The 15,122-nt window shown below is 39.1% G+C and overlaps 1 protein-coding gene across 1 annotated transcript in view; it reads right to left on the reverse strand.

Moving 5' to 3' along the window:
* Positions 1-10,536: 10,536 nt before the first annotated feature.
* Positions 10,537-15,122, reverse strand: part of MIPEP (mitochondrial intermediate peptidase) — a 189,100-nt gene continuing 184,514 nt past the window's right edge. The window contains exon 19 of the mRNA XM_049778451.1: positions 10,537-10,792. Coding sequence (XP_049634408.1) covers positions 10,695-10,792 — 98 coding nt within the window. The 3' untranslated portion in view covers positions 10,537-10,694. The remainder of the gene's footprint in view (positions 10,793-15,122) is intronic.

Raw genomic sequence — 15,122 nt, forward strand, 5'->3', positions numbered from 1 at the left:
ATAATTTATACAGCTGTTATTGTGAGAAGAGATCAGTGATCTCTCTCATTTGTAGAGGTTCACAGTGTTTTTCTTTGCTTCAGTTCTTTAAAATTATTTTTTCAGGGGGGAGGGGATACTAAAAGGAACCTATAAAGCCTTTTTGAATAAAAGAATATCATTTTTCATTTCAAATTTTCTTATAAAACACTTCCATTATTTTATTGGAATTTAATAATGATAAACATTTGCATTCTATAAACAACACAATTTTTATTGTTATACATAACCCTGCTCTTTCTAGCTTAATTCTTTTGGCAGATATTTCCTACTGCTCTGAAAAATATAATCAGTACAACAAAAATGGGGATGGATCTTGGTCAAATGTTTCAGTCTTGGGTCACATTTGGGAAAGCTAAATAGTTTTGTTACTTAAAATTGCTAGAGTCTATAATGAGTTCTAGACTCTAGCAATTTTAAGTAACAAAACTATTTTAAGTAACAAAACTATTTAGGTTCTTTGCCTGAAGAATTCTAGGTTTGATGGCTTGCACTGGAACAGCCTCTAAGCAGTGCCAGGTGTGGATATTTCACTATAGCATTAGACAGTACTGTGTGCATCATTATAAACTGATATCTGAATATACTGAAGTAAGTTCATCACTAGAGATCCATCTATGATTATAGATGGGACCTTTAACATCTATGGTTATAGGTGAGACCTTTAATATAATTTGGCTCCCACACTCACCCCATCCACCTCTGGTAACAGAACATGTTTTTTTTGTTTTTTTTTTTTGTTTTTGGGTCACACCCAGCGGTGCTCAGGGGTCACTCCTGGCTGTCTGCTCAGAAATAGCTCCTGGCAGGCACGGGGGACCATATAGGACACCGGGATTCGAACCAACCACCTTTGGTCCTGGATCGGCTGCTTGCAAGGAAAACGCCACTGTGCTCTCTCTCCGGGCCCACATGTTTTAAATTCATTCTTATTATTATGAAAGAAAACTTTTTACTGTATTTTTTTAACAATGATTACATTCTATGAGTTACAATACTGTTAACAATGGGTTCTCTTGAAAGTAATTCTAACACTATAACATATCACCAACAGGCCCAACACCCTTCCCTTTGACACCTTCCCCCTATGCTCTAATTCAGTTGTGTGGATCAGTTCTCCCATTACATTGCCTTTAGATCTTTGTTGTTACCTTGTTGTGTAACTTTAAGGTCTACCTATGAGAGGGATCATTCTGTATCTATACATATATATATTTTTTTTCTTTGAACTTTTGACTTTACTCAGCAGCTTAATACCCTCAGTTCCATCTATCTTGCTAAAAATTGCATGATTTTGTGGAACTGTTTTTTAATGTTGGGTAGTATCCCATTGTGAATACATACAACTTTTAATTTTATAGTTCATCTACAGGTATGTTGTTTTCAATAATGAAAAATGCAGGGAAATGCAGGCATATCTGGAATTAGGCTATATCACATTGTATGGGACCTAGAGAGTCTGATACTTTTACTTTCTGCAGAAACGCCAAACTGCTTTTCCATAATGCTTGCACAATTTCTATTCCTCCCACTTTTGTATAATAGACCCCTTCCTCTCTCTGTATACTATCCAACACATTTATTGTTGCTTGGAAAATATTCCTTCTAACAGGTGTGTTCTGGTATTTCATCTTTTCTTTATCCTAGTAGACAGGACAGAGAAAAGTCATTTATTTTTTAATTAATTTTTTTATAAAAAAAAATTCTTCATCAGTGCAACAGTCCCATCATCAATGTCCCAAGTGTCCCTCCTCCCCACCTCACACCGGCCTGTGCTCTAGACAGGCGTTCTACTTCCCTCATTCAGTCACATTTTGTTATTATGGTTCTCAATGTAATTATTTCTCTAACTGCACCCATCACTCTCTGTGGTGAGCTTCATGCCGTGAGCTGTACCTTCTAGTCCTCCTCTCTTTTGTCTCTGAGACAAATTTTGTCTCATTGCACAAATATCTTTTGAGAAAAATAAAAGTACTTCATCTTTTTTCCTAATGATAATCTGCATTTCTGACATGTTTTTCACATTTCTTCCCAACAATTTTGCTCTTTTGTGCTCTGGTGAGAACGTTAAGTCATTGTCCTCACTTTCTACTCGATCTTCCTTTGAAAGCATTTTCCTGTTGTCCTTTTACTTCCGTATGGTGCATATAGTTTCCATCTTTATAAACACCATGCTTTCAGGAAGCTCACAAAAATGATCAGAGAGGTTTTTTCCTTTTTGGCCACACCTGGTGACATTCAGGGGTTACTCCTGGCTATTCGCTCAGAAATCACTCCTGGCTTGGGGGAACCATATGGGACGCCGGGGATCAAACCAAGGTCCGTTCTGGATCGGCCGCATGCAAGGCAAATGTCCTATGCTATGTTATTGCTCTGGCCCCGGAGGTTTTTGCTCAATGTCCTTTAGTTCTAAAAAAAATAATTTTCAAAGTTCTGGCCTTCCAGATAATCTTCGCTTTTTTCTGAAGCATGTTTGCATATAGGCTCCATAGAAATTTCTTTTTTATGCTTCCTTAACGTCAACTAAAAAGGCATTTATGAAGTCTCAGAGGTTTGTCACTGAAACTACACCTGAGCTAGTTAAAATACCTTCTCAGATCACTTATCACTGACTGCAATAAGTTGTGATTTCTTTCAAGTGCATTTCTCAGAGCTGAGTTAGAAATTTGTAAAACAAATTTATCAATTAAATGCTTCCCTTCCTTTAAATTTGAGGGGATGTTGGGTCATACCCAGTTACGCTCAGGGGTTACTCCTGGCTCTACAATCACTCCTGGCTTGGGGGACCATATGAGATGCAGGGGATCAAACCGAGGTCTGTTCTGGGTCAGCAGTGTGCAAGGCAAACACCTTACTGTTGTCCTATCACTCTGGCCCCCTTCATTTAGATTTGCTTAAATAGGGCACAGTTTAGAAATAGCTAAAGTTCTCCCTGGACAATGGCTTTTTTCTGTACTTCCTTTTTCTACCAACATCACCTTAAGCTTTGCCTTTTCTCCCCTTATTTTGCTTTGAGTACAGAGGAAACACTACCTCCTGACCAGTTTCTAAGCTATTGCTTTCATGCATCCACAAACACAGGAGCATGATTGAGAACATCAGGAAGAGGCTGATGCAAAACTTTGGCATGACAGAGCCTGCCTGGCAGCAGCATTCCAATGGCTGTGCTATCTGCATAGTGCATTCAGACTTCTCAAAGTGAGTGGTGGATGGGCAGAGAGTGAAAGTTTCCCCTGTGGGCCACTGACATGTCTCCATCTGATCTCATCTGTTCTTAGCTGACAGAAATTCCTTTGGAATCTGTGAACAGGTTGGACATGTGCCCTTAGATAAATTATCTTAGATAAATTCTTAATTTTGTGGTGGAGAAAGCCCATTACATTTTTCTTTTCTATTATTAATAACTGGTAGTGATGGTAGTAAAGTAGAAGGTCTCAGGCTACATAAAGATGAGATTTGAATGTTGTCTTATTTTTCAAAGACTCGATTTTTGTTATATCACCTAATTTTACCTGCAAAATTAAAGTCAAGCCAAAAAAACATAAATTCAAGTTTCTCTATTCTAGTCCTCTGCATAGTGCTTAAGCCTCAGGAAAAAAATAGTAGACAATTATTTCAGAGCGACACTTGGTTGCTCTAAATGACTACTCCAACTGTATTTTTTAAAGTCTACAATAGTGATCTTATGAAATGGTAATCATTCAAAAGAATGATGTGTATTTTTCTGAAAACTGGCACACTCAAACAATTTTGCTTTTAATTTAGCCTCTGCCTACTTACTTACAAATCAATGTAAAGGAATAGAAGTTTAATAGGAAACTGGAAAGAGTAAAAAACAATGTCCATGTGCAAAATTTAAGAATTCTGGAGGGAAGGACTACAGAGCATGAAAACCGGCAAAGCTTTGCAAAAGCCGGCTCCCTGTGTGTGACATCAGGCGGGGAAAATCCGCGAAAGTACACCGGCCCAGTGGGGCCCAACTGTGAAAAACTGTGAGTGTGACCTGTCTATGTCTGTCTACTGTCCTCTTGCGTGAAACTCTTGCGAGTGGGGCAAAAAGAGGCTCCAGAAACCTCGCTCGCCCAGACGCCATTTTCAGGGAGGGACTACAGAGCATGAAAACCGGCAAAGCTTTGCAAAAGCCGGCTCCCTGTGTGTGACATCAGGCGGGGAAAATCCGCGAAAGTACACCAGCCCAGTGGGGCCCAACTGTGAAAAACTGTGAGTGTGACCTGTCTATGTCTGTCTACTGTCCTCTTGCGTGAAACTCTTGCGAGTGGGGCAAAAAGAGGCTCCAGAAACCTTGCTCGCCCAGACGCCATTTTCAGGGAGGGACTACAGAGCATGAAAACCAGCAAAGCTTTGCAAAAGCCGGCTCCCTGTGTGTGACATCAGGCGGGGAAAATCCGCGAAAGTACACCGGCCCAGTGGGGCCCAACTGTGAAAAACTGTGAGTGTGACCTGTCTATGTCTGTCTACTGTCCTCTTGCGTGAAACTCTTGCGAGTGGGGCAAAAAGAGGCTCCAGAAACCTCACTCGCCCAGACGCCATTTTCAGGGAGGGAATACAGAGCATGAAAACCGGCAAAGCTTTGCAAAAGCCGGCTCTCTGTGTGTGACATCAGGCGGGGAAAATCCGCGAAAGTACACCGGCCCAGTGGGGCCCAACTGTGAAAAACTGTGAGTGTGACCTGTCTATGTCTGTCTACTGTCCTCTTGCGTGAAACTCTTGCGAGTGGGGCAAAAAGAGGCTCCAGCGGAGCACGGCCGCTCCGCTTCGCTATGCGGCCGTGCACTCTAAGGAAAGAACTCCATTGCAACAAGAAGGAAAAATCACACTAAGAACGGCGCTATATCACAAAAGCAAACATTTCTCTCCGGACTGTCTTCTCTGCTGCATGCTCGGGCCTAAGATTTGACCCAGTGTGAGGCTTCATCCACGGAGGACTCCCCTCCCTTAGAGGCAAGTCAGCCCATCCAAAAAGGGAGGAGCCAGAGGAGTGTGCTGCCTGCATCATATAGACAATGAATACCACCACAACACGTAGAAAAACCCACAATACAAGTGTGACAATGGGGAAACAATGCAGGCCAGCATCAGACATAGAGAATGAAGATGACAATTCTGAGGACCAGATAATGACCAACCAACTAATCAACCTCTCAGATAAGGACTTTAGACTAGCAATATGGAAGATGCTCAACGGACTCCAAGAAACCATGGATCGAGTTGAACAGAACACTAATAAGAACCAAGAAAATATGAAGACAGAAATCACAAAACTCCAAACTGAAATAACATGTCAACTAACAGGACTGAAAAAGTCAGTAAACGAAGTGAATGACAAAATGGATAAGCTCTGGGACAGGGTATCAGAAGCTGAGAATAGACTTGGTGCTGTGGAAGATGAGATACATAACAATTCCATACAGCAGGAGAGATTGGACAAAAAAACTTAAAGCAAATGAGCAGACAATGGAAAAATTAGTCAAAGAATGGGAACAGATGAAAATAGAAGTCTATGATAAGATCAACAGAAACAACTTAAGAATCATTGGAGTCCCAGAGACCCAGAAAGAAAATTTCCAGGAAGAAACAACGGTCAAGAACATCATTAAAGAGAAATTTCCAGAGCTAAAGAATATATGTGATCAAATCCTGCATGCCCGAAGAGTACCAACCAAAAGAGACCCCAGAAAAACCACCCCAAGACACATCCTAGTCACAATGACAAATCCCACAGATAGAGACAGAATTCTGAAAACAGCAAGATCAAAAGGGGAAATCACGTTCAAGCAAGCTTCCCTGAGATTTACAGCAGACCTGTCACCAGAAACACTAAATGCCAGAAAGCAGTGGTGGGATATTGTGACAAGACTGAATGAAATGAATGCTTCACCCAGAATACTATACCCAGCAAAACTCACTTTCCGGTTTGACGGAAGAATACATGGCTTCACAGACAAAAAAAAACTCAGAAACTTCACAGACACAAAACCAGTCTTAAGAGAAAAACTGAAAGACCTAATCTAAGACAAGACTACTCAAAAGACACACCAAATTTTGAAATAAAGATGGCGTTAAATCCCAGGACAATTCTTTCTCTCAACGTCAATGGACTAAATGCACCAGTTAAGAGACACAGAGTGGGGCCGGGCGGTGGCGCTGGAGGTAAGGTGCCTGCCTTGCCTGCGCTAGCCTAGGACGGACCGCGGTTCGATCCCCCGGCGTCCCATATGGTCCCCCAAGAAGCCAGGAGCAACTTCTGAGCGCATAGCCAGGAGTAACCCCTGAGCGTCACAGGGTGTGGCCCAAAAACCAAAAAAAAAAAAAAAAAAAGAGACACAGAGTGGCTAAATGGATCAAAAAACTCAATCCAACCTTCTGCTGCCTACAAGAAACGCACCTGAATAGTCAGAACAAACATAGACTCAAAATAAAAGGCTGGAGAAAAATTATCCAAGCAAACAACACCCATAAAAAAGCTGGAGTGGCCATACTAATATCAGATAATGCAAACTTTATACTCAGGAAGGTTGTAAGGGACAAAGATGGACATTTTATATTAATCAAGGGGTACGTAGAGCAGGAATAATTCACTCTCCTAAACATATATGCACCGAATGAGGGGCCAGCAAAATATTTAATACAACTGTTGACAAATCTGAAAAATAATATCAACAACAACACAATAATTGTGGGGGACCTTAACACGGCTTTGTCAACACTGGATAGGTCAACCAGACTGAAACCCAACAAGAATATACTAGACCTGAGGAGAGAAATGGAAGAAAGAGGCCTAGTGGATATATATAGGACACTTCATCCCCAGAAACCTGGATACACATTCTTCTCCAATGTACATGGGACATTCTCCAGGATAGACTACATGCTGGCACATAAAACATACCTCCATAAGATCAAGAGGATAGAAATTTTGCAGACTACACCTTCGCTGACCACAAGGCTCTGAAATTATTTGTGAATTCCAAAGGGACTCAGAAGAAACACTTTAACACCTGGAAGTTAAACAGCCTCATGCTCAATAACCAGTGGGTCCGACATGAAATCAAGGAGGAAATAAAAAGGTTCCTGGAAACAAATGACAATAAAGACACAAACTATCAGAACTTATGGGATACAGCAAAACCAGTACTGAGAGGAATATTTATAGCTTTGCAAGCACACATCAGGAAGGAAGAAGGAGCTTACCTGAGTAGCTTAATGACACAGCTAATAGAACTAGAAAATGCTCAACAAAAGGACCCAAGAATAGGAAGGCAGAAGGAAATAACAAAGCTGAGAGCAGAAATCAACGAAGTGGAAACTCAAAAAACAATCCGAAAGATCAACGAAAGCAGAAGTTGGTTCTTTGAAAAAATAAACAAGATTGATAGACCACTGGCAAACCTAACAAAGAAAGAGAGAGAGAGAAACTTGATAACTCATATCAGGAATGAAAAAGGAGAGATCACTACTGATATGACAGAGATTCAAAGGGTAATCAGAAACTACTTTGAAAAACTCTACGCCACTAAAAATGAGAACCTGGAAGAAATGGATAAATTCTTGGACTCTTATAATCTTCCACGGTTGAAGGAAGAGGATGTAGCATATCTAAACACCCCCATCACCATTGATGAAATTAAAACAGTAATCAAATGTCTGCCGAAAAACAAAAGCCCAGGTCCAGATGGATTCACTAATGAATTCTATCAAACTTTCCAAGAGGAACTACTGCCAATCTTGGCAAGACTCTTTCATAAAATTGAACAAACAGAAACACTTCCAAATAGCTTTTATGAAGCCAACATCACCTTGATACCTAAACCAGACAGAGACGCTACCAAAAAAGAAAATTACAGACCAATATCACTGATGAATGCAGATTCAAAGATCCTCAACAAAATACTGGCAAATAGGATTCAATGCCTCGTTAAAAAGATCATCCACTACGATCAAGTAGGTTTCATCCCAGAATGCAAGGCTGGTTTAACATCCGTAAATCTATCAACATAATACACAACATCAATAACAAGAAAAATAAAAACCACATGAGCATATCAATAGATGCAGAGAAACATTTGATAAGGTCCAACACCCATTCTTGATCAAAACTCTCAGCAAGATGGGAATGGACGGAACCTTTCTCAATATAGTGAAGGCCATCTACCACAAGCCAGTGGCAAATATTATCCTCAATAAAGAAAAACTGAAAGCCTTCCCTCTAAATTCTGGCACAAGACAAGGCTGTTCTCTCTCACCACTCCTATTCAACATAGCACTGGAAGTACTAGCTATAGCGATTAGGCAAGAAAAGGATATCAAGGGAATCCAGATAGGAAAGGAAGAAGTCAAGCTCTCACTGTTTGCAGATGACATGATACTCTACTTAGAAAACCCTAAAGACTCTATCAAAAAGCTTCTAGAAACAATAGACTCATATAGCAAGGTGGCAGGCTACAAAATTAACACACAAAAATCAATGGCCTTTCTATACACCAATAGTAATAAGGATAAAATGGACATTAAGAAAACAACCCCATTCACAATAGTGCCACACAAACTCAAATATATTGGAATCAACTTGACTAAATATGTGAAGGACCTATACAAAGAAAACTATAAAACTCTGCTCCAAGAAATAAGAGAGGACACACGGAAATGGAAACGCATACCCTGCTCATGGATTGGCAGGATTAACATCATCAAAATGGCAATACTCCCCAAGGCATTATACAGATTTAATGCCATCCCTCTAAAGATACCCATGACATTCTTCAAAGAAGCGGATCAGACACTTTTGAAATTCATTTGGAACAATAAACACCCTCGAATAGCTAAAGCAATTATTGGGAAAAACAATATGGGAGGAATTACTTTCCCCAACTTAAAACTGTACTATAAAGCAATAGTTATCAAAACAGCATGGTATTGGAATAAGGATAGGTCCTCAGATCAGTGGAATAGGCTTGAATACTCAGAAAATGTTCCCCAGATATACAACCACCTAATTTTTGATAAAGGAGCAGGAAATCCTAAATGGAGCAGGGAAAGCCTCTTCAACAAGTGGTGTTGGCACAATTGGATAGCCACTTGCAAAAAATTGAACTTAGACCCCCAGCTAACATCATGTACGAAGGTAAAATCCAAATGGATTAAAGACCTCGATATCAGCCCCAAAACCATAAGATATATAGAACAGCACATAGGCAAAACACTCCAGGACATTACAGGCATCTTCAAGGAGGAAACTCCCCTCTCCTAGCAAGTGAAAGCAGAGATTAACAGATGGAAATATATTAAGCTGAGAAGCTTCTGTACCTCAAAGGAAATAGTGCCCAGGATACAAGAGCCACCCACTGAGTGGGAGAAACTATTCACCCAATACCCATCAGATAAGGGGCTAATCTCCAAAATATACAAGGCACTGACAGAAATTTACAAGAAAAAAACATCTAACCCCATCAAAAAATGGGGAGAAGAAATGAACAGACACTTTGACAAAGAAGAAATACACATGGCCAAAAGACACATGAAAAAATGTTCCACATCACTAATCATCAGGGAGATGCAAATCAAAACAATGATGAGATACCACCTCACACCCCAGAGAATGGCACATATCACAAAGAATGAGAATAAACAGTGTTGGCGGGGATGTGGAGAGAAAGGAACTCTTATCCACTGCTGGTGGGAATGCCGTCTAGTTCAACCTTTATGGAAAGCGATATGGAGATTCCTCCAAAAACTGGAAATCGAGCTCCCATACGATCCAGCTATACCACTCCTAGGAATATACCCTAGGAACACAAAAATACAATACAAAAACCCCTTCTTTACACCTATATTCATTGCAGCACTATTTACCATAGCAAGACTCTGGAAACAACCAAGATGCCCTTCAACAGACGAATGGCTAAAGAAACTGTGGTACCTATACACAATGGAATATTATGCAGCTGTCAGGAGAGATGAAGTCATGAAATTTTCCTATACATGGATGTACACAGAATCTATTATGCTGAGTGAAATAAGTCAGAGAGAGAGAGAAAAACGCAGAATGGTCTCACTCATCTATGGGTTTTAAGAAAAATGAAAGACACCCTTGTAATAATAATTTTCAGACACAAAAGAGAAAAGCGCTGGAAGTTCCAGCTCACCTCAGGAAGCTCACCACAAAGAGTGATGAGTTTAGTTAGGGAAATAACTACATTTTGAACTGTCCTAATAATGAGAATGTATGAGGAAAATGGAGAGCCTGTCTAGAGTACAGGCGGGGGTCGGGTGGGGCGAAGGGAGACTTGGGACATTGGTGATGGGAATGTTGCACTGGTGATGGGTGGTGTTCTTTACATGACTGAAACCCAAACACAATCATGTATGTAATTAAGGTGTTTAAATAAATTAAAAAAGAAAAAAAGAATTCTGGGGTGTAGTACTCACTAAGTAGTTTTCTCTAAATTAAAAAATCTGCAAACACGTTGGAAACCAGCATAATGTAAACAAATTATTTATTTAAACTTCCATCAGGTAAGGCTTTTCAGAAGTCACACCAGAACTGAATACTGATATCAGAAACAAAAGTTCACAGCTGTACACCTGCAGCAAAGCTTATATTGGTATGATCATGATATAAAAGGTTCGAGATGTTATCATTCAGAATCCATGAGGAAAGTTTCAAAGTCCAGGTCCAAGTCTGAAACCAGGGCATTTACAAAGTCGTCAGTGGAAGGGCACTTCTGAAGCATACCTGCAAATACAAACAAAATTAAATAACCCAGAATAAAACGATAAAAAGCCACAGTTAGCTCTGTACACAGATACTCTACTTTTTTGAAAAGAAGCATGCCTCTCTGTGCTTAGGAAGACAATGCAAAGTAATGGGCAGGGTAGGACCTGATTCATGGTTGTCAAGCACTTTAACTATTTGATCATAAAAAGTTAGGCTTTAATAAATATTTCAAGGATTTCTCTTTTTAAAATTTAAACACTGTGATTTACAAAATTGTTCATAATACAGTTTTTGGGCATTTAATATTCCACAACACCAATCCTACTGCCAGTGTGACCTTCCTCCAGCAATGTCCCCAGTTTCCTATCCACCTCCCAACCCTATCCTCTCAGCAGGCACAAACTTAAATTGTTTGTTACAACAAAATAGTATGATCAAAAATAGACCAAGAAGTCATTTTGTGTCAACTGTTAAAGCTTACTGAAGCCATCATCTGAGGATTTTTTTCCCCAAGGATTTTATTGTGCACATGTTTCTATCCACTTGGAATGATCTTAGAATGAATTTTCAGTTATCTTTGGCTGGGTAAAATCGAAACTGATTGCATTTTTTTATTCTGACACACACAGAGCTTGTTCCTGACTCTACACTCATAGATCACTTCTGGTGGTGTTTGGGTAACATATGGGGTCCTGAGGATGAAACTTGGATTAGTCATGTGCAGGGGAAGAGCCCTACCTTACAAATGATCACTCTGGTCCCAAGAACTGATTATATTTATGGGGCTATAAAACAGAGGATCAAGCATCTGCCTTGCATACAGCAGACATGGTTCAATCCCATTTTGTTCAGCATCCCATTTGGTCCTCTGAACTTGCCAAGGTGTGATCCCTGAGCACAGTACCAGGAATAAGTCCTAGAACCACCAGGTATGGATCCCTTCCCCCCAAAAAATAATTGATTACATTTAATAAACTTTATTATCAACTTCTATGTACTATAAAATCAATCAACTGTTAATTCTTTTACAGAAATTTCATACCACTGCCAAAATTACTGGCTTTCCTCCATATTTTTCCTATCTTGAAGAACTAGCTTTACAACTTGTTGTATCTTGCATATAATCTATGAAAATAATATCTCCCTATCTAATATTCAAAGATAAAAAAGGAGACAGTCTTTAGAAAGACTATGTCTTTGGAAAGTAAGGAAGCACTGCACCTGGCATATATCAACAAATAAATAAAATGCTATATTTATTTCAATTTTTCACCCCCTGGAAGCCAGAGACTCAAGTAATCAATCTTGTTCTCTCACCATATCAGATAATATCCTGGTCAGATAATGCTCATTATTAAAGGCTGACCAGGGCTGATACATTACTCTTTAATTTGGGGGAAGGATTCTATAAAATGAATTTCAGCACTGAGACATTAAAAGATTGACAGTCTTCTATTATCCTATACATTTCTCTTTGGGTGTGTGTGTGCATGCATATCTGTGTACTAAGTTTATCATGTAGTGACAGGAACTCTACATGCAAAAATATATCCTCCAGCACTTTAAGCTAATGCTCTGGCCCTACTCTCTACATCTCAACTGCAATGCAATTAAAATACAGCAAGTACTTGTGCATGTGCAAAATGTCAAACAGGTTATGAGCATTCTAGAACAAATAGGACATCTCAGCACATCACAAAAGTAAACTGTGTGGAGCTGGATATCCAAATGGGCAAAACTAATCTTGATCTCTACCACAGATCAAACAAAAACATTAATTTGAGAGAGGCACATACCTCATATAAGGCTAAAATGAGTGTTTAGAAAAATATATAAAATAACATTGTGACTTAGATATAGGCAAAATCTCTTAGGACAAAGATAAACCATTAAAAAAAATTCTGTATCAGACACAGATCAGTTGTTGCAGGTTTTTTTGTAGTATAAAAGAGAGTATAGGCTTTGTGTTTCTCCTCTTCCATTTGATTTGCTCTCATCTCCTTGTTATACCCTGGGACCTATGGTATTCAAAGTATCTACCATTTAGACTGTTGTGTTTCTTCGTGGAGTTATTCTAAGTATCACATATAAGTGAAATCATTCTGTATTTATCCTTTTCTTCTTCTGGCTTATTTCACTTAGCATAAAAAAAAATCAATGCTTTTCCAGGTATGTGCCATGTTTCTTTTTATTTTTTCCTCTCCTTTCTCTCTCCCCACATCCCCTTTTGGGTAACACCCAGAAATACTCAGGAATCACTCTTGCAGTGCTTGAGGATCATATAGGAGATTGAACGCAGGTCAGCAGCATGCAAGGTAAGCACTTTAATGCTTATATTAGCTCAATGACTTCATATGCCAGGTTTCTTATTACTGAAGAAAGTTGTAAGAAAAATACTTGAAAATGGCTTTCTTTTAATCAAATGTGCTAATCTTTTACATCTTTTCTTTACAGTATTTGAAAAAAAGAATGAATGGTCATTTATAATTAAAATGACTAGAACATTAGAACTACAAGAATAATAAAATCCACTTAGTCAGAGCCAAACTATTCACTTTAAACATGGTCAGCCTATTCCTTTGAAGTGGGTTATTTTGACTAGACAACTGCCAGTATAAATATGACCTTTCTCTGTCCTTCTTGGCAGAAAGATTTACTAACTAGCACATGTCCCTTTCCAATTTTCCATTTTCAACCATTCCTGCATCATAGAGAATAGTAATTATAGCAACAACAGGGAAAAGCATGTGTATATTTATAATATTGAAAAAAGAGATAGAGTCAGAGCTAAATGACTTACTGACTTGGATGCTATAACATTGCTTAAGAAGATTCAAAAAAGCAGATTCAGGGGTTAAAAAAAACATATGAGAAGCCTTTTAATACAAAGTTATGGTCTCCTCTCTTTAATTATATTTAAGTATTTTGCAAGTGTCAACATGAACTAACTTCTAGAGAATTCATAGAAAAAATTACTGTTTTCAAACAGTTCTATAAATGAGGGGGGAAATGAAGTCAGCTTTTATATATGTGACTAGTCAAAAATATTCCAAGAACTCAGATTAAAAAACCAAAAAGCTAGTAAAGATGTACCCTTTATCTTCATATCCTATTCACAGAAAGGGAATTAGGTTTGTAGCATCTAGGGCTCATAGCTGCCACTAATAATAGATTCATTAATAAGCATGTTGACATACTCCAAAACTGAAATATATTTCACTGCGGAGATCGACTAATTTAGGAGGAAAATGTGCTGATTTTACAGAGGACTGACCCAAACAAATAGCCACTTAAACACTAAAAAAAGAAAAGGGAAAAAGAAAGTAAAAACCATGTAAAGAAAGAAGGCAAAAGACAAATGTCAGTAACACACATATAGAATCTACCAGCTTATCAGAAAAAATATGGTAAATCTTTGAATGCTACCTGCTTGTCCCCAAAAGAGGAAACGGACATAATGGAATAGTCAAAGAAGGATCATTTGTTTTTTGCTCTTCTACCTAAGCAGCTAATGGGCTAATAATAGTGGGCATAAGCTAGAATTTTTTAAATTTTTTAAATTTTTTAAATTTTTTTATTTCTGGGTCACAGCTGGTGATGCTGGGTCAGCTGCATGCAAGACAAATGCCCTACTGCTGTGCCATCACTCCGGCCCCAAGTCAGAACATTTTTATCTTGACTTTTCCACTCAACTGGGCATGTCTCAAAACTACTAGGGCAACTGCATTAGGCCTGACTACAATAAATGAGATGTCAAAAGACAATGCGACTCTTAGACCATAAGACTCCCAGATCATGCTATGAATGTATTCTGTTCTCTCCTTGTTGCTAACACAAGACTGGAAATAGTGGGAGGATAAAGATGCCAGGCAGGAGGGTCTTACCATCCCAAAACTGGCCTAAAAAGAGGTTACCATGCTCACTAAACATCCACAAAAACACCAAAACAATGGTGGAAGCAACCTGTTGATCATGTACCCAGGGGCAAGCACTGTACTCAAATGGGAATTCATCAAATTCTTGGACACATTGGTGAGGAACCCTTTTGTTTATTTTGGGCCACACACTTCTGTATTCATGAATAGCTCTTGGGCTCAGGGATGCTGAGAATATGGGATGCTGGGAATTAGCTTGGGTTTATGGCAAGGAAGGCAAGCACCCTACCTACTGTATGTAGTATCTCTCTAGCCTCCATGGTGAGACCCTCTTATAGAGCAGAGAATGAAGCAAAAGGTCACAAACAGCCATGACTGGTCATGATTTCCCATGGCAATCTGATTCTGGACCCCCTGCTTACAGGTTACTGGCTGGATCTTTGTAAAATATTAACATATTCAAAAGGTTCACA

This window comes from Suncus etruscus, chromosome 8 (assembly GCF_024139225.1).
Source record: "Suncus etruscus isolate mSunEtr1 chromosome 8, mSunEtr1.pri.cur, whole genome shotgun sequence".
Lineage (NCBI taxonomy): Eukaryota > Metazoa > Chordata > Mammalia > Eulipotyphla > Soricidae > Suncus > Suncus etruscus.